At 39.7% G+C, this 20,665-nt stretch overlaps 1 protein-coding gene across 1 annotated transcript in view; it reads left to right on the top strand.

The window, feature by feature from the left end:
* Positions 1-1,768: 1,768 nt before the first annotated feature.
* PTAR1 (protein prenyltransferase alpha subunit repeat containing 1) overlaps positions 1,769-20,665 on the top strand; it is a 34,843-nt gene continuing 15,946 nt past the window's right edge. The window contains exons 1-4 of the mRNA XM_083883343.1: positions 1,769-1,867; positions 7,372-7,541; positions 13,341-13,407; positions 19,093-19,197. Of these exons, the coding sequence (XP_083739469.1) occupies positions 1,782-1,867; positions 7,372-7,541; positions 13,341-13,407; positions 19,093-19,197 (428 nt within the window). The 5' untranslated portion in view covers positions 1,769-1,781. The remainder of the gene's footprint in view (positions 1,868-7,371; positions 7,542-13,340; positions 13,408-19,092; positions 19,198-20,665) is intronic.

Raw genomic sequence — 20,665 nt, forward strand, 5'->3', positions numbered from 1 at the left:
ATAATTCTTGACTATTTAATTGCAGTGTATTTTCTACAGTTTATGCCTTATGTGAAATCCAGCAAAAGAATATTTTCTGAAAGAAATTATTATAATTTCCCCAAAGTTACAGCACGTAAGCATTCTTGGCTGACAATTCAATAATCACTCCCAGGAGTTACTATAAACTATCATGTGCAATACTAATACCAACGCCCACCCTACAAGCTTTGACAATGTATATAATTGTTAAGATGTACAATTTAAATCTTTTATTATGATATTTAAATATGAATAGCAAGTTAATATTCAGCCCTCTTTAAAAGGTATGCATGAAGTCATAGACAGTCTGTCGGTTGATTGCACAATTCTAAATAACTACGTCTGAAACCTTTAAGTACATTAGTACTTTTGTATCAATTTTCAGTACTTTAAGAACTTTGCATTGTAATGATTTTTGCTTTTACCCAATACTAAAACTAAAAAAATACCAAAATCCCAACTCATCACGAACCCAAAAATTAGACTTTTAATCCATGGAGTATTTTTGTGATGGTTAATGACATCTTAAAGATGTTTCATTTAGGTCTGATTCACCAAAACCTCTTAATAGAATTACAATAACAAAAATCCAACCCAAACCAACCTCATAGCTAGAACTATTTCACTCACTGTATTCCCCGGATGAACTTCAATTTGCTGCTTTTCACAAATGTGAGTCAAACCTGTACACAAACAAATTGCATGGGACAAAGTGAGGAGGCAGCAAGCCAGAAAAGACATACTGTCCATTACATGAAACTGATTCAGTCCTTTTCAGTAAGGCAAATAGGCATAAATTAAAAATTCAGGGTTATGCTGAATCCAGCCATCTAAGCTATTTTGAAAAAACAGTTTGTATTTTTCAGCTAAAGATATTTCCCAATACTCACCAAGTGTTGCAACACCTTTCCTCATATTTGTGTTTTTGTTTATTTTATCTGATATCCAGGGTGTATCCATTTGCTTCAATAATTTTAGACACCACACATCATAAAAAATGTCTATTCATTCTAAGAAGTGAATGAAAATCTGAACAGCACAGACATGTAACACAATTACCTGAAGCCAGCATTATTTAGTCTAAATTTTCCCACTTAATATATGGGCTATTAAGAAGGCCCCATATGCCATTTTACTATTACTTTTAAAATATTTTTAAGAAGAACATGTGGAAGGATCTACCAGGCCTCTTGTGAAGGGGAAGGTAATGATGCAGCAGATGATGATGATGACATTTAAACCTTTCAGAGATCAGAGACAAACCAACTACGCACAGTTAATGCTTTGTAAAACATTGATTTCTAACGACAAACAAATACACAAGTTACGGTCCAGAATTAAAATCGCCTGTTGGCGTTTAGCCTTGAAGATAAGCGATCCCGTGTCTCCGGGGAGTCAGGGCAAGCTGTACAGGAAAAGCTCAGCGCCCGAAGCGGCGCGGCCCAGCGCGGCCCCCACAGGCCGCAGGGGTGGAGCCCAAACCCCGGCGCCTTACCGGGGCCGCCCCGCCCGTCCCCGCCCGGCCCCGGCCCGTCCCCGGCCCGTCCCCGCCCGTCCCCGGCCCGTCCCCGCCCGTCCCCGGCCCGTCCCCGTCCCCGCCCCGGCCCGTCCCCGTCCCCGCCCCGGCCCGTCCCCGTCCCCGCCCCGGCCCGTCCCCGCCCCGCTGTCCCCGCCCCGGCCTGTCCCCGGCCTGTCCCCGCCCCGCTGTCCCCGCCCCGCGCTGCCCCGGAAGCGCTCCCGCCGCCGCCGCCTGCGGGAACATGGCCGAGTCGCCGGAGGAGGTGGCGGTGCTGGTGCAGCGGGTGGTGAAGGACATCCGCAACGCCTTCCAGCGGAACCCACACATGTGAGTGCGCACGGCCGGGGCCCGGCGGGGCGGAGGCCTCATCGCCCTCGGTCCGGCCCGTGCGCGCTCGGCGGGCGGCGGCGGGCGGGGAGCGGGTCCCGGCGGGGCCGGGGCCGGGGCTGGGGCCGGGGCCGGGCCCAAGGTCACGCCGTGAGCGGCCGCGGGGCTCCGCCGGGTCCCCTCCGAGCGCGGGGGCCGGTCCGGGCGGCCGCGGTGGCCCCTGTGCCTCGGCGGGGCCGGCGCCGTGTCCCTGCCCTCGGTGCTCTCCCGCCGCCGCGGGTTGTCCCGGCTCGCTCCGGGAGCCCAGCCCTGGAGAGCGGACAGACTGTGTCCGCAGCTCTGCCGGGAAGGCGCACCGAGGGCCGGGAAAACCAGCGGGGGCTCCGCAGCATGCAAGTGATGAATGTATTTCCGAAGCTAAGTTGCCAAGTGACCTCTCTCTGAACTCGGCGTTGGGCAGCGGTACACTGACGGCCCAGCCGGGGGCAGGCCGAGCCCTCCCTGCCCTGCCGGGCCCCGCGGAGGAGCGGGCCCTGTGTCTGCCCGGAGCAGCCCGCGCCTCGGCGGCACCGAAGCTTGGGGAGGAAACCTCCTGATTTACACCTTTGCACAATCAGAGCAGGGCGGTGAATGCCGCCTCTGAATCCGGATCTGTTGGTAGAAGTGCCGGTGCTTTTCATTGTGTGGTGTTTTGACTATGAAAAGCCAAACCACAGTAATTGCTATATTGTGACAATCAGATCTATCCAGCAATCTGGGGGGCAGATGGTCTGTTTTATTTTTCAGTGTTGTTGACCACCCTTGAGAGGGTGTTTTAAGTGCCTCCCATAGTTCTGTTTCTCAGAATACATTTCCCCAGCCTTTAAGACACAAACTAGGGAAGTATTTTTCAACCTATATGCGAGCTCCATGTTGGTTATGGCAAATAAGGTAGCACATAATGAATAAAAACTTCCTAATTTAAGTGAGGTGTACTTGTGTCAGCTGGGAACTCTGCAGTCTCTAAGGTGGTGGCCTATTAATCTGTTCCAGAAAGTGATAAGCTAAACAATAGTACAGGAAAAAAAATTTAGCACCTAATTCATCCGTTTGCTTAACAGGAGAAGATTAGAGTAAATACCCTTATGTTTCTCTAAATGTAGTAAGCAATTTGGGTGGGCGGGCAGGTTTTAAAATGCAGCATATGGATGCCGTTTAAAAAAAGGCTGTGTTTTGCCTTGAAGCTTCATTTTTAGGATGTGAAGCATAATGTGCTATAAACAGCCAGTAATTATGAATTAATGTACTGATTTTTTTCATAGTTCCCACTCCTCTGCCAGAATTCTTTATTGGTAGCAAACTTTGAGATGGTGTTTTTGAAGGATTTGCTGCTATTGCAATTTTCTTTCATAGATGCAATCTCAGAGATGAAAGTAGACTGTAAGAGTTGTGCGTGCTGAGAGTGGTGCACTGTGACATGCTTCAAGTGAAAAAGCACAAGCTGCTGCTAGTTCATCCCTCAAAGAAGGAAAAGTGACAGTTTTGTCTGCTAAGTTTCTGAAGTGGTTGAAACTCCTTGAAGTGGGGCTCTGCGGGTCCTTTGCTGTGCTGACTCTGTGCCTCAGGAGCACCAGGCTCGCTGGGTCTTTTTGTGTATCTGCATCTTTTTTTCTGCTGCTGGATGGACAGCTGCAGTTCCTGACAGGTTCAGTTCCTGAATTCAACATCTTACAGATCCAGGTTTGAATTATTTTACATGGGAACTGCCTAGTTTCACTGAAAATAAGGGATCTGCTACCTGCATGATGTTCCTATTCACTTACTTTTGTCCCCTATTCATCTCTTTTACAGCATTTATTGGCCCTTGCCAATGGCTGCTTGTACACCTACCCATTTAGTATCTGTCAGAATGGGTATTTTGGTTTTGTCAGTTCATAATTTCATAAGTTTTAAAGTGGGATCAGCACTAAAGAGCATGTAAAAGTAAAGTTTTAGACTAAATGTAACATAGAGTCAATGTTTTTCTTTTTTTCACTTTAAATGTAATTTGCAGCAGGACTCTTATTTTTTTAAGATAAGCTTCTAGCTAAATATGCAACTCAAAATTCTTTTTGCCTTTTCTCTCTGATAGCTCCATTTATTTTCAGTTGGATAACTGTGTCAGCATGCTAGTCTTCAATTTTGTAACACTTCTTTCAAACTTACAGGGAAGCATTTTTACCCAGTCTTCCAAGCATATGTCTTGATAAAGTCACTTACATGAGTTATCCCTCTGGAACTGAACCAATCACCAACAGTGAGCAGATCAGTGTATACTTTCTCTTTGAACTTTGCTGTTCCTTTACATATAAAGTGAAGCAGAAACAGATGAGCTTCTCAAAAAAAAAAAAAAAATACTTGAATTTGTTTGGTGTAACTGGCAAGATGAGATCTTAGATGATAGTCCAGCATTTGTGTACAAAATCTGAGAATACTACTTACATTCTGCCAAGAGAGGTTGGTTTATTCTAAAGATGATTTCCCAGAAAAAAAAGTCAGACAAGGTCCCTCTGCATGGAGTACCTAAAACTGAAGACTCATAATGATAGTGTCACACTAAATGCTTCCTCCCCTAGCTGTACTGTGGTATTGTGGTTTTGTGACAAAGAGAACGTTTTTGTATTACCCAGTTTAAAAGTTTAAAGCAGATTGGCTATTGGTTTATTGAACAGCTGAGTCAACAGACTGGGGCTCTTGAAGCAGGTCCTGCAATGTCTTGTCAGTTCTGCCCTGGCTAAGGTTTGCACTGTGGACCAGGTCTGGATTTTGCACATCTTCTCTGGTCTCAGCTCAGGTTCAGGAAGCTCTGTAATGGTGGAAGATTTTGTGACAACTCACCTAAAACCTTCCACTGCTTTCTGACTGTTTCCACAGTGTGTTTCAGGAATATGAACTGATGTGGTATCCTGTAGATATAGAAATAATTTGTGAAATTTTTGGAACATGACTGTGGTACCTGCTTTGAGGAAAATAATTGTAAAAGCACTAAATAACTTCTAAATTTCAGGAGCTAATATCAGAAAATTGGGAAATCATGGGAGAGAAATTGAATCTTACTTTAGACTAGAGATACAAATACCAGTGAAAAGCAGCCCTCAATTGGTGTCTCCTTCAGTTTTGTGAGCATTTTGCACCTGTTACTTGACCTAAATGCAAGTATTGACCTTTCTGCAGTGAGTTTGGACAATCTTGTCATATGAATGGGCACTGCTTCCACCATATATCCAGAGGTGTTTTGCATGGTCAGTCACTTCATTACACGAGCACTAATTCTGCAGTTGTCTACATGTGAGTCCTAGTGCAGAGGTTTGCTTTGGGTGCACGTGATGGAGCAGACACTTCAGGCATTCTTAACTAGTGTCTCCTGGTAGACTTGCTCTGTGGCTTGGTCCTTCTGCAGATCTGAGGGACCTTCAGAGGGACAAATAGATAGTGCCCTCAATAAATTGTTTTGTGAGATAGACACCCCACCTCAGATGAATCTGCATCTCTGGTATTTGGCATTGTGAATTCTGTTGATTCTCAGGACATGAATGCATCATGATTTCTGAACCACATGAAATCATCAAAAATGATACCAAAGTGTTGGAGAAAAGATTGTTACCGTATGACAAATTCTGATTTCCATCTTTGCAAAAACTGACTATTTACCAGAAAAAGCGTTTTTTGTATTGCACCATGTTGTTGTACATTTCAGTATGCAGTGGTGATTTTGGCTGCCAGAGTGCATTCTGAAGTGTTCCAGGCTGATTTGTCAGCTTTGGGCAAACTGTACGTGTCTGTTATTTTGGCGTGTTCAAAGCAGTATTGTGAAACTTAGCTCACCCAAGTCAGACTTCTTGCATTTGATAATAAGTGAAGGTGTGGATGTTTGTTTTGTGGATTTTCTCTCTCCTTGCTGTTTACCTTTGGTATACTGTTTGTAAGTTAGAGCTGGTAAGTTCTTAGGGTAATTCACGGAGCTAATTAGCCAAGCAGTGCCTGCTGCATCTTCACTCCTTTTGGAGACTTTCATGTCCCTGTGTGCAAACTTTGGCCAAGAACTGGGTTTAGCATTCATAAAAGAAGAGCCCAGCAATGTGTACAAACTTCTGGCTATTAAGACAGTGTATTGAAAAAAGCAGACTGGAATGTCATTTTAGGTTTAATCTTGCTTCTTGAAGAGCTTAACTTGTGTTAAAGGCAGCAGCACAGGTAAAGATCTTGGTTTGATAACCCTTTCTTGCTTTTAGCGGGGTAGCAGAATGCTTTTTTCTTCTCTCTGTTCTCAGCTGGGAAGCTAAAGGGACCTGAGTATGTGTTTGGAGACAGGGCCATATGATTTGTGAGTGTTTTACCTTGAGTTCATCTTACCTGTGTTTTCTATGGCTTGTGATATATGTTGTGATGTATGGAAGATCAAATCTGTTTGCTGAATAAGCAAATACATTCTTAAACAAGCACACAGTGCCACTTTTGATTACCTCAGTAATAGTCTAGTGAGAACACAGTACTAAATCAGCATGGCTAGAGTACCCAGTAATAAATTTCATTTAAGATAATTGAGTTGAGGTTGAGGAGCTGACACTTGAAGTGTATCTGTAAATCTTGTATTAAGAAGACTGAAGATGGAGAATTTGTTTTCTGAGATCACAAGAAATCTTTTTTTATCCTGTGTGAGATCTGAGGATTTCTGTCTTTAGCAACATTTTTTTCCATTGAATGGGAGTTGGTGGAGAAATGTTGTGTAATGGAAAGTATAAAATAATACTGCTTTCTGTCCAAACAAGTGTGAATCCTTGATGAGCTGTGTTTATTTTTAAGAATTAGCTGCTCAAGCTGCTATTCAGCATGCTACAAAAACCTGATGAAAAAAGTAAAATATGGTATGGCTCATTGAGACGAAACAGCTGAGTCTCTTCTGCTTTGTTTGCTGGTACAAATGCTCGTGCTTGTCACTGTTGTTTCAAAGGCTTAAGTTTCTCATACAGAGTTGTCATCTAATCAGACTGGCCTCTGTGTCTCAAATCTTCCCCCTGTTGATTATGCTGCCTTGCATAGGACAGTGAAAACTGGGACATGTGGAAGTGGGTATATTCTTCTGTGTGATCTTTAGTTTCAGAGCAGGTGGTCATGGTGCTGCAAGGCACCTGGGTAGCTTTTGGTCAGTCAGGTGCCTGTACTAGTTCTTTGCATCTTCTGTGTCTCTTCCTGAAGCAGTTGTTACAGCTCTGTTGCATATTTATTACAAATCCAGGGGTACTTGTGTTGATTCAGCTGAGTTAAACTGCTTGGATGATAGTCTAAATATAGAAAAAATGGGGCCTTCATCATTACGGATTTTTGTGAAAATGACATAAAACTTTTCAGATTACGGATTTCAGAAAAAAAGAGGAAAAAAGATGATGGAATGTTTGGCTGGCAAGTGTTGCCAGCCTGCTGTATGGAGAAAAATAATTGTCACATACTGGAAATAAGCTTAATTATATTTCTTTCTGTTTTTTAAGAGATGAAATTGGATTAATACCCTGCCCTGAAGCCAGATATAACCGGAGCCCTATTGTCCTGGTAGAAAACAAGCTTGGTGTGGAGAGCTGGTGTGTGAAGTTTCTTTTGCCATATGTCCACAATAAACTTCTCCTCTACAGACAGAGAAAACAGTGGCTGAACAAGGATGGTGAGTTCTGAGTTGGAGAAGAGTATATTATGTGATTTCTAGTGCAATTTTTTTATTTATTATAAAATCATTTAGTTTGGAAAAGACCTTTAAGATCAGAGTCTATCCTGTGCATAAACCTGACACTATCAAGTCCAGCACTAAACCACGTTCCTAAATGCTATGTTTACATGTCTTCCAAAATACTTCTAGGGATGGTAACTCTACCACTTCCTGAGCAGCCTGTTTCAATTTTGACAACACTGTCAGTGAGGAAATTTTTCCTCATATCCAACCTAAACCTCTTCCGGTGCAGCCTGAGACCATTTTCTCCCATCCTATTGTTTGTTACCTGTGAAATGAGACTGATGCTCACCTGCCTTCAGCCTCCTTCTGTGTAGCTCTGGAGAACAGTAAGGTCCCCCAAAGCCCCCTTTTCTCCAGGCTAAACACTTCCAGCTCCCTCAGCTCCTCTTATAAGACTGTGCTCCAGTTGCCCTTCTCTGGGCTCAGTCCAGCACCTTGATGTCTCTCTGACTGTGTGGAGATGGTCCCTGATGTGATCCTGCTGGTCACACTGCTGTGATCCAAGCCAGGATGCCCTTGGCCTTCTTGACCACCTGGGGACACTGCTGGCTCATCCTCAGCTGGTTTTGGGCAACACCCCTGGGTCCTTTTCCACCAAGCATCTTACCCCCAAACCTGTGGTGTTGCGTGGCATTGTTGTGACCCAGGGGCAGGACCCATCAGAACCTCATACAAGTGGCCTTGGCTCACTGATCCAGCTTGTCCAGATCTCCCTGCAGAGCCTTCCTACCCTCCAGCAGATCTCTCCAAACCATGGTGGCATGATCTCCAAACTGACTGAGGGTGCACTCAGTGCCCTTGTCTGGACCATTTACCCTTCATAATGCCAGTTTAACCTGTTCTGGAAGAAATGGTAGTTTCTGAGGAGAATAGACTTTGTGGATTGTGCATCTTAACTTAAACAAGTTCAGGGTCATTTGAAAATAAAGTTTCTTTCTCTCTTGCCCAAGCTGGAAAGGTTAGAGACAGACAGCTTACTTCAGTGAGTTATTTGAGGAAGTGATGTTTGTTGATACAAAAGGAATTTTCTCCTGTTTTCCTGAGTCAAAAGGGAAATGTGGTGATATATGAATCTATTGTAAGAAATGAGTGCAATATGTTTCAGATGTACAGGTGCCAGAAATTATTAGTCCCTACAGCTTGGTAATTGTAAAGTTTTATTTCCTTTCTCATCTCTTTGTTTTGGTGTTTAGTTTAACTTGCATGAAAAATTCTTCCATATATGTTCTTTAAAAAAATTCAAAATAAAGAATTATGAACAGGTGTGACATAGGAGGTATTTGACTTGCTTATAAGATGTCCTGTTCAGAGTAAGAATGAAAAAGAATAACTAGTTTATGAAACAAGTTTTTTGTTTATTGTTGCAGTATCTTCTAAATAGCAGTTGGAATAAAGAATGTTCTTATGCTGTGCTTCTCAGTGTCTTATTTCTGTTGTTATTTTTCTTTCAGAGACTTCTTTCTAGTATCTATTCATAGTATCTATTACCTGCTATGGTATTTTTCACATTCCTCAGGAAGAGCAATGTCTGTTCTGTTGAAGAGCAGCCTGTGACCACTCACATAGTTCAGATCTTTAGTATCTCACATGCAGTGAGTGGGTTTCAGTTTTGGACTGTTACCATATTTTATTTTTTTTCTGTTTACATGTAACTAACCTGTCCATAAAGCACTATGTCCATTTTGCTTCAAAATGTGTGGAATTGTCTTCCCCTCCTGAAGCATACCAAACAGTGTTGATTGCAGCTATAGCAAAGCCTGGCTGCTTTATGAAATAGTGGGTTAAAGAATTACGTTTTAAAAAGTGGGATATTAGCATACATCTGGTGCACTTAGTCATGACTAAAATGGTATACGACTTGGTGTTACTACTAGGTAAGCTTTGAGAGTAGGTCTGTGTAGATCAGGAGATGATGTCTGATCAGTAGCATTTCTCCTTTGCTATCGACTTTTCTCTTCTTTATTTTATTGCTGTAGTCTGTTTCACTTTAGGTGGACTAAGCCAGCTGTGCACTGATGCATATTAAAGTGTAGTGTACAGCACAGTCAGGTGGTGTTCGTCAGTCTGTAAATGTGCACTTGAATTTTTTTGCCTTCAGAGATGATATGGAGAAAGAAGATTGAGGTCTTTAGTGAAACTTGGAGTGGGAGCATTCTTAAGTCAGAGATGGTGCCTGCCTGATGGTGGGGTCTAGACTTGCTAAACACACTTTGATTTGTTCTTTATTAAAACATATGGATGTATAATGCAAGCATTTTGGAAAGAGTAGCATGAAATGGCCGACGACACGTCATGACAAGAAGGACCCCATTCTTCTGGCAATATAGAGTCTTCGAGTGCTAGCTGTACACTTTGGCTTGATCCTTAGAATTAATTACCCTTCAAAAGAGTAGCTTAAAGAACTTGAAGTGTTTTCTTTCATGTGTTGCTGGGTGTGACTGACCCATTTATTGTGTTTCATTTTTGTCTAACAGATTTTTTTGTGTGTGTTTGTGTCATTGTGTTTTGCACAATCCTCCTAGAGGGTTGATGTCATGTCATTATGTGATTATCTATGAAAAGTATTTTGTGGACTTTTTACATTTTACATTGCCCTTTTTTATTTTTACATAATTTATTTTCTTGAAGGTTTTTTCTCATTACAGACATCTTTGAAAGACTCTCTTCCTAGAGGATGTGTATTGCTAAAATAAGTAACTTCAGTTTTTTTTCTTGATCTTTGTGGTTTATGGTTAAAACCAGGATCTTTTTGATAACAGCCACCAACCTGCTGCTGCTGATTTGTTCAGTTCTGATAGAAACTGGCGATTGTGACATCATTCCAAATACCAAATTTGGAATGCAGATGATTACAAAATTCAATAAACAGAGCTTTAATACAGGGAATATAAGTAATGTTGATTGACACATAGCTGAATACAAACTTCAGCATTTAGAGAGTTGAATCTACTAGCACAGGCAGTCTTAGTAACACCAGTGGTTCTCATTGCAGTGCTTTCAGAGGTCTGGGGTAGGAGTTTGTGATGTGTATTGTTATTACACTGCAGGTCATTCAGTGGGGAGACTTCATTTTAGTCTCAAGTGTTTCTGTAAAGTCTAGCCACTGAAATTTCCACACAGAGAAAAACTTGTTTTTTCAAGCCAAACTACAAACATTGAGATCTGTGTCACATTTTTTGGATGTCTGAAGACAGATGATGGCCATTACCTGTGTGCTAGCACCCTGCTTCAGTTACACCAGTGCAGGTGCTTTGTTGTGATACCATCACACATCCAGGGATGGTGTCCCTGGGTCTCTGCTTCTCTCACAGGTGAAACCTTGCAAAACCCTTTCTCTCAAAATGCAGCTCAGAAAACTCTGTCAGTGAATACTGCAGTAGCATGAGTTTTAGTCTAGTGCCTGCAATTTGTTCAGCTTCCTTTTGAAAATGAAACTATTCTGCTTTGTCTCTTCATTTACAAAAGTCAATTTCAAATGTCTTTCAATTATCTAAAGATGTTTTATTTGTCCTTCTGTAGCTGTGGAAACTTTAATGTGCAAAAGGACACGTTCAGTGTGAGCACATATAATGCAATAGTTTGCCTGAAACTTACCTAGTAGAAAGTAATTCTAAATTGTAAATAAAAGATAAGTTTTGTTACTGACATGGGGGAATAGTTGTCAACTACTGTCATTGTGTGCCAGATCTGTCATAAGACTTCCTATTAAAAAGTAGCTTAGAGGTTACTAAATTGTGTTATTTCACATCTCTGGCTCAGAATCCACATTTCATGAATCTTCATCTGTTACTTACATCAAAGAACATTGGTATGAAAGAACTGGGTATTACTTGGTGATTTTCCTTTTATCTGCATCTTTCCTTTGATAATGTTCAGAATGCAGTGAACCTCTGTAATGGGAAAATGGACAAAATGCAAACAAATTCTGTTGAAGTTGGACTTGATTGTATGCTGTTACAGACCTTTGAGATTGCCAGAATGGTCATACTAACTGGAAGTCATGACTAAACAAGTTGTATTGTTCTAAGCAGACTTTGAAAATCTTTTCTGAGAAGTATTCAAAAGACTGAAATAAGCTGTAATAAATTTTTTCTTGATGTGCATGTAACATGTAAGCGGTAGTACCTAATAATTACTAAAACCATTATTGTAGGTGAAATGGAAAACGTATGTGAAACAATCACAGCTCAAAATTTTAACTATACCTCCATATAAAAATGATGTTTTGGTAAATATTCCAAACTAATTTTTGAATGTAAAATTGAAACAGTAACCACAAAGCACTTAGCAGATGTTTAATTTTACGTACGTGTTTCATTTTGTGTATGTGACTAATCGTGGTTATTTGGATTCGAATAGTCAGCTGCATAAAAATAAATGAATGTTGTAATACTTTGCTGATTCAGGAATAGGGTAAGCCAAGGAATAGTATTTTGTATGTCTGGGCAGCAAACGAGGAAGAAGCTGTGTGCGTATGAGAAATACTTATTCCTCGTCAGTAAAATGGGGTTTGACTAAAAGTTGTGAAAATAGAAAGTTAAGTTTGTTCCTTGAAACATTTTAGAAAACATTACACCTTTGTAATGTTTTTTAAAGAGTTCCACACCAAACCCCTCCATCATGATCCCTTGCAGTATGTGGTGGCTTGGCATGTTCCTCATAAGGAAGAACATTATGGAAAACACAAAATGTCTTTGTTGGACGTAAATGATCAGTCAGACACACAGTAATATATGAAGGTATTTCACTTTTGTATTGACTCTTCTTTTAAAAATACATGAAGCCATGTCCATTTGCATTTTGAATTAATTTATATCCTGTTACTGTTGAATTTCTTAACAGTTCATTTTGCAGTCATATTTACTGCACTAACCAGAAATCCATTTCCATGAGGTACCATCCTTTTCTTTTTCCTTCAGGTAATGAAGTACCTCTTATTTGCTGGAAATTACCTGAAGTGTGATGTAATTAGTATGTTAAATGCAGGATGATTAGGAGAGAATGTAGCCAAATTTCATTGACAGTAAAAGATTGGATAGTCACATTCAATTTTTATGACATAGTTAAAAATAAGTATAATACATAAATCTACAGTGTACAGTGCTTGAAGGCAGGGATGCAAGCAAATGTTTTGAGTTTTGATTTGGGTTTTTTATTGAATTAGTGTTAAAACATTAGTCTGAAGGGCTTTACAATATATTTACAGTGTTTTCTGTACAGTTCAATAGGGAGTACTTTTGTAATCCTCATTCATAACGGAGTGTTTCATTTTTTAGCTACTGATTTTTTAGAGCGTGTGTATTTTTTGTAACAGTATGGTATATGGCAGCCATCTGCAGCTCAAACTTGTTCTAAAATAGTAGGGTATATTTTTACTTCTCTATAGTATTTAAAAATCTTTGGATTTTCTTCAAAGAATTCTGTTTCTCATATGTAGTGTGTGTGGTTAAAGTCACTGAATACTCAAGGATTTTATATAATGATTTTTCCTTTCTGAGGGCATGCTCATTATTAGTTCATTATTTTAAATAATGAAAAGGGAGGATATGGCAGATCTTGCTCCCTCTTAAATTAAGCTATCATTTCTTCTGGAATGAGAGCAATATTTTACAGAGGTACAGCAGCCCATAGCAGAGAGACTTTGAGGAATAAGAGGGAGTAAGGAACTGCAGAGAGATCAGTGCTGTGTGCTAATCAATACTAATCTTAATGTCTCTTGTTCCATCATTTTAGAGCTGATAGATATCACGTGTACCCTGCTACTGCTGAACCCTGACTTCACCACTGCTTGGAATGTGAGGTATGTTACACTCAAAAAATGCCATCAAAAGACCTGGGCCTTACACGAGTCAGCTGAAAGCTTTAAGTGGTTGTTAGTGACGCAACAAGAACTTGTCAGCTAAGATGTGCTGAAGGAACAGCTAAAAAATCTCTTCCTTCCTATATATTGCAGATAGTTTGAGACTGCCCTTTTTTGGTTTTTGTTGGGCTGGTTGGTTGGCTGGTTTGTTTGGGGGTTTTTGTTTGGTTGGGTTTTTTGTTGTTGTTTTGGTTGTTCGGGGTTTTTTATTACAGGCTGAAGATTGAAGTGCTGCAGGCAGGTATGCACCACATTTTCAGGGTGTATAAGTCCCATTGTATTACCATTCCTCTTTCCTCCTACAGTTAATGAGGGTAGTGCTCAACTGATGTCTGCTGTGTGTATTCACTGTTGTAATTTTTACCTCTCTTCTGGTTCTTTTGAGATTCGAGCTCAGTTTGCTGCCACTACCAGTGCAGGCTATCAAAGCTCAGTAGATACACTGCAAGAGGGGAGGAGGAGGTGTCTGCCCTTTATTTCGAACACATTTCCCCCATCCACCTTCTGTACCTGTTGGATTTAGTGTAGCTTCCCCATTGGTCAAGCTATAGAACTTGTCCAGAAGTCATAATGGAAGTGGAGCAAGATTTTACCTCCTCTTCAGAAGGTGCAAAAACAATTCCTTAAAACTTTGTAATCTTAAGATTGTTCTGTAAATTTCAGAGTTGGAGAAATATTCTCTTTCTGCTGCCTAGGTAAGACCAGAGACAGTCTTAAAGATACAGTTTCAGAAGGGCTGGAGAGCTGACAAAACTTTGATAGCCCCTAGGAGTGCATTAATGGAAAACAGGACTTGTAGTTATGGTGCACTATTGCAGATGGTGCATTAACAAAATGACCTAGAAAGATGATGGCTGCATCTAGTTGTCAGCCCTAGTTATGGCAAATTCAGCTTTTTCTTTTTTCTTCTTTCACTGCTGGCGTAGTTCTGATGGATTCTGCTGTGTTCTGTATCTTTCTATCTCTCAGGTCTAAAAAAAGGGGATGAATATGATAGCAAAGAGTTTACTGTCATGAAAATGTATAATTTGAGTAGCTTTGAAGTGATAAAATGGAATTAAAAGCTTGCATAAGTGCTGGAGCTGTTACAGTAACCTCATCTTATGGTACTTATAATTGATTTTTGGTTTATGTTTTGTGGAATTTTTTTTATTGCACATGCTTTCATCCTTATCAGTCTGGCTTTTTTTTTTTTTTTTTTTTTTTTTTTTTTTTTTTTTTTTTTGTGTGTGTGTGTGTGTGTGCCTGACAGCTGAAAGAGTTAGCTTTTATGTGCATGAGAAGGGTAGTTCAAAGTTATAAGTGGAATTAAAAATGGTAAGGAATATGAATGAGGATTGTTTTCTCTTTTATGATGTGTATGATTTACCTAAACATATCAAAAAATTACTACAGAAGTTGGTCTTACTCCCCAAATCGTTGACTAGTGATCTACCAGTCAGTCTGTCTTTGAAGCTCTGTTTAGCATCCAGAGAGATCTTGTTACACAAGCCAGTCAGTATCTGTGGAGGTTACCAGCAAGCCGACTCTAGCAAAGGATCTGCTTTGCTGAATCCTACCCTACACTGTTCTAGGCTTCTGCTGGGAGCTTGCTCTTTTGAAGGGGAGGCACTTTAGTTATGTTGACATGTATTTCAGCTTCTCTGTGATTGCAGGTCATGCTAGCCAGATGTGTGTCATAATCAGTCATAGAGTAGAGGACTGACTGTGTTCTGTACAGATGCTGGTGATAAATCTTTATCCTCAGGTAGTCCGAGCTGAAACTAATTGAATGATACTTGAACTCTTCTTGCAGAACATGATGGATCTGTTGTGGGATAATTGGTTTCTTGTTGCTTAGACAGTGTTTGGCATGCCAGGTTCATCTTGCATTCTCTATACACGAATTCACTGCTTTATTTTAAGGGCGGAAAAAAGCATCATAGACTCTTAAATATGTTCTTGTTGTTTGCTGAATAGGAGCCCTGCACAAAGTGTGTTTTTTGTAATTTATTGACTCTTTCATTGTAGGCTGGGATAATCCCTTTTTCGTATGTTGAATTCTACTGAAAGCTTCAGAGATAGTGGTTGACTCAGTAGCACTGAACTTGAAGATAGAGGAAGAGAGAAAAAGGAAATCCATTCCTAAGAAAGGACACAGGACTTGGCAGAGCCAAGTCAGAAGACTAAAATAGTGTTGTGGAAGACAGATGGGCTCAGCTGACAATCATAGCAAGTCGTATCTGATTAACAAGGCACAGGGGAACACAGAACTTTAAACACATTATCTAGGCTAGCTAGGTAGCTGTTTTGAACAGTTGTAATGTCGCCTACTACATAGGTTTGTTGTTTACTTATTTCTTTAAATTAGAAGTGACTGGAAAGCTACAGAAGGGCAGGGACTATAACCTAAACCCTGGAACCTGAAAAAGAGGTAATTGTATGGCGGAGGAAGATGTGCTAAAGAGTAGGTTTGTCACATCCTAGGAACTGAGAGAGAAACAAACCCCTGTACTACTGAATGGGTTAAGAGAGATCTCCAGCTGTTAATCCTAAATTCAGCTATCCTGTGTTTTTAGAAGTTGAAAAGTCTTGCAAGTTAAAATTACCAAAATTTTTATGTAGGTGATTGTAAAAGAATTTTCATTAATGCCTTTGTTCTTCCTGTTATACTTCCTGGCATGAACAATTGATGAAAATACATCAGGTAAGATGATGCTCTGAAAAGTCACATTTTGCTTTCAGGTATGAATGACTTCAAAGGTGTTAGCATAAGGCAAGTCAAAATTACTCCAGATCATCTTTTATGGGAGTTATAATCCTTAAGGCTGAAACATTATCTGTGATCCACATGGCAAGAAAGTGAGCTCAAAATTACGTTTCAAGTTGGATGTTAGCTGAAAGAGCTTAGAAGAGTATATGGTACTTCAGTCATACTAGTGCTTGCAGTCCTGTGTGAATGGGAGAATCTCTCATTTGAAAATAATTGCAGCTAAAACCAGTTTTTCTGCTACAGCAGAGAAAGTGGATCTTGTCTGTACTGCTCCTCAACTTTGCAAAAGAGGAAGTTTACTTTAAGAGTGTGTAAGTGTGAGGCTGTTTACTTACAGTGAATGTTTTAATATAGAAAGAACAATTTCTTCACTGAAAGTTTACATTTTGGGAGGTAGGTGGCCTGGTAATCTAAGTCTTTGTTAAACATGTTGTCTTGGTTTGGATAGACAGGTATCTGCCAAGGGAGATTGGAGTCTCCCTTGGAATGTAAGCCCTCCCTCCTCCTTTTTAAAATTATTATAAATTCGCAATTAAAAGGCTGTCAGGCAAAGATTTTGGGAATAGGTATAGCAGTTCTTTACTAGGGATATTAAAAATACAAATGTGTAGTACAAAAGAATAAGCAAACAAAGAATACCAGAAAACCCTGACAGAGTCAGAAATACAATCTGACACCCTGTTGGCCAGGGTGTTGGAAACAGTCCAAAGTCAGCCCTTCTGGAGTGGCAGATGTGTCCTGTTGGAAGCAGAGATGGTCCTGTGGAGCCAGGGGTCCTGAAGTGGTTCCGGTCTTCCTTTGGGAGTCCTGTAGGAACACCGGAGCCTGGGGACCCTTGTGGCTCCTTTTTATCTGGGTGGAAATGGTTTGGCTCCTCCTCCCTGGTTGGAGCATCTCACAATAGCATGATGAAATGTGTCATGTCATTGGTGAGCTTTAATGGTCCATTAACAGAAGATATTGCCATGGGGGTAGAGGAAGACTAAGCAGAGATAAGAAACAACACCCCACCTGGTTTTTAACAGCTGACTTGTTATTAGAGAAGGCAGTTACCCCCTCCCTTCTGAAGTTACAACAGATAAAGAAAAAACCTCCCCAGCCGAGCTTTGGTCATCTCTTTGTTTTGGTCAAGTACTCTTTAAGTATCCAACACTTAGTCTCCTTTGTAAGTTATGGGGAAAAAATTCTTTAAAGTAAAAAAAAGAACAAACCTAACCCCCAACACAGGTACATGTATTTGTCTTAAGTATCAGAGTGATCTAGGCTGTATTTTCATTCTGTGTGTGTGGTAAGTCATTTCTACCAGAATGTCACTTTTTGCATTGCAGTAATGAGGCAGTTGTTCCACCTGCTCTAGTGCTGACCCTGAATTTTTCATCTGCTTTTCAAATTTGAGCACACTGGCACAGAATGATCTGGTCAGTCTGCCACTTCTGGTTGATATATCTGAACTGCCTGTTAAAAACCAGCTGAAAACATCCGATCTGAAGCCTGCTGGAACTTGTTGGGATAAAAACAGATGTTCCAGTAGCTGTCAGAGGCAAGACTTCCATAAGGATTTATATATTTCCCCACTCTGCTTCAATTTTAAATAATATTTGCGCACTATTAGTGTTACAGTCATTAGTTTCTGACTGTGGTTTTAAGTTTCAATTACAGCAACACAGAGCCAAAGTACCAGATGGAGTCAGTTTCCTAATAAAAATTACCAAGTCTGACAAAAAGTATGTAGTCACAGAAGGGAAGCATATCAATTTGTTTGTGAGACTCGGGCCATAACTTAAGGACAATATTACGTTTTCTGCATCAGACTGCAGAGGAGTTTTTGCCTTTTTATTTGATAGCAGATCTTTCCAAAATATATTTCCTTCCGTCCCACTGGGGTCTTTTCGTCAAAAAATTGATCATCTGCTCCTCGCTTACTAGCGCCATGCCTATTATTATGATGAATTGGAAATTTATAGAAAAACCAAAACCCAAACTCATGCGAAAATTGCTTTTGCTTCTTGCACACTTTTCAGTTGTGACTTCTGCAGGTTCTGGGAAATGTGTGTTTTCTTTCTGCAGCTGGTAACTTCGGAACTTATTGTATCTTTACTTCAAATCTGCTACCTACTAGATTGAAGAATAGGATATGAAGACTAATGCCCTTGGCGTAATAACCAGTGGTGGGGTGATGTCTACAAACATGCTCAGGACAGGCAATAAGTTATAAAGCTAGAAAGAGGAGTGTGAGGGGCAGGGAATTCTGTGCAAAGAAGGTGAGAAGGCCAAGTACAGATTTTCATTTTGCTCTCTCTGTGGGAGGTACTCTAGGAAGGGTTGTGTTGGATGAACATTAAGTTTTTTCTGGGCAAATTTTATTTTTTTTAACCAAAGATTATTTTACATTTAAGTAAATGGAACAATTGCAGCCTTTTTGTTAAGATCATAAAACATTCTACATACGGAGAGCACTTCCCTTTTCTTTATAAATTTAGGGAACCACGACACTGTATATTGAACAGTATTTAAAAAATAAAAGTAAGTGTCGAGGACTGCTCTGTGTAAGAGTATTTTCAGATATACACAGTGATCTACAGGCTTAATTTCAAGAAGAGATGTTTATTCATGTATGTAATCCTGCTGGTAGCTAACTCAGATTTCTGGGTAGATTTGAGAATAATGGGTTGTGTGTGTTCAGATGTGTTCAGATTAAGATAAAGTTCTTCGTGCACATATATATAGTACATATGTATGTATAGTAGAATGGATTGATGCACTAAAGGGTTTTTAATCTCTTGTGGTTTGAAAGTGAAGTTCTGTTATTGGGATTTGTGTTCTGTTTTCAGGTTACTACTTTTATTCACACAGATTTATTTTATCTTTTGTAGGAAAGAATTAATACTCTCTGGCACTTTAAATCCACTTAAAGATTTGCATCTTGGAAAACTGGCGTTAACCAAGTTCCCAAAGAGTCCAGAAACATGGATTCATAGGTTGGTTTCCTTTGCCTTCTCTTGACTCCTCTAACATTTTTCCTAGGGTGTTTTTATTTCCTGTTCTTGGGTTAAGGAGGATCATAGGTGCAGGAGGACATCTAGAAATGTATCAGATTCTTTGACCCAGTCATTGCAGAATACTGTGCTTTGGTTTTTGAAGCTACCTATCTATGTTATACACTTGGAACTGAAACCATATGCACCTTTTCTATTGCATACTTTTAAAATAAACTTCAGACACAGGATAAATTTCCTTAGAAGTTTATCATGTCTTGTGGCATCTAAAATTCTCAACCTGAAAATTCTGATTCCATCAACTGTTAAGTATTTGAGCACTGTAGGTTTCTTCTTTCTCTCCAACTTACTACTGTATTGGTTGTCTATGGGGATTTCAGAAAGAGAAGATTCAGTTAAAGCCAACCTTTATAAATAAATCTGAGGCTTTTTCCATGTCAATACTGGTCTTTTTAGTTTGGTGAATTAATTTTTGTAATTTCTAATTTAAACTAAATTATTCAGTCACCACTACTAGATATTAAAATAACAGATCACATGTTTATAAAATTTAATTCCAGAGTTAATGCTTTTCTTTCTCTTACTTGCTTATATTAGAAAAGTATATTTGAAGGTGATTGCACAAATATGTGGCTTGGATTTGGATATGCTGACCATGACTGATACATGTTAGAAAACAAGATTTTCAAAAATATTTCTCTGCATCAGCATAATGATTAATTTTGAGTTTCCTGTTCCTCCATGGTATTAAATTTCAGACAGAAGATGCAAAAACCTATAATGGGCTACAAATAAAATTCAGTAAAACATAAGCAAATTGTTTTTTATTATACATGGCAGATGTGTAAGATGTATACACTCACTGTGTATACAGTGAGTATACACTTTGTATACTCACTGAAGATGTCAAAATACCTGTCATTCATTTTGTCAGATGACCTTCTGCTGTGTATTTTGGGGGTTCAGATATATCTTGTGCATATACAGTCAATGTATCTTAACTGTGCAGCAGTTGTCACTTAACAATTCTTCATTTGTTTGTAGTAGTTCCAGGAACTGTAAGAGCAATAGGAATGTGTAAAAATGAAAGAGACTCCAAATTAATTGGAGGAAATGTTGCATAAAAACCAAATAATACCATGATATTCAACAGGTTCCAGAAATATATTTTCAATCTTCTGAGGTTGTGATTGCACTGTCTAGAAAGTAGCTCTAATGTAATTTTATGTTTGTTTGTTTGGTCTTTTTTTTTGATGCTGAAGCCACAGAGACAATAAAGTCTGTGTTTTTTCACTCTCTCCTCCATATATAATTTATCAGATTTCCTTGATCTATAAAGCATGCTCATTTTAAGAAACTGAAGTAATTACAGAGTTGAAATCATTTGTTTTTATGGTTTTACTCAGAAGTTGATGTTAATCAAATAATACTTACCTCTTGTTAAAAGGGT

The sequence above is a fragment of the Zosterops lateralis genome (assembly GCF_965231275.1).
Source record: "Zosterops lateralis genome assembly, chromosome: Z".
NCBI lineage: Eukaryota > Metazoa > Chordata > Aves > Passeriformes > Zosteropidae > Zosterops > Zosterops lateralis.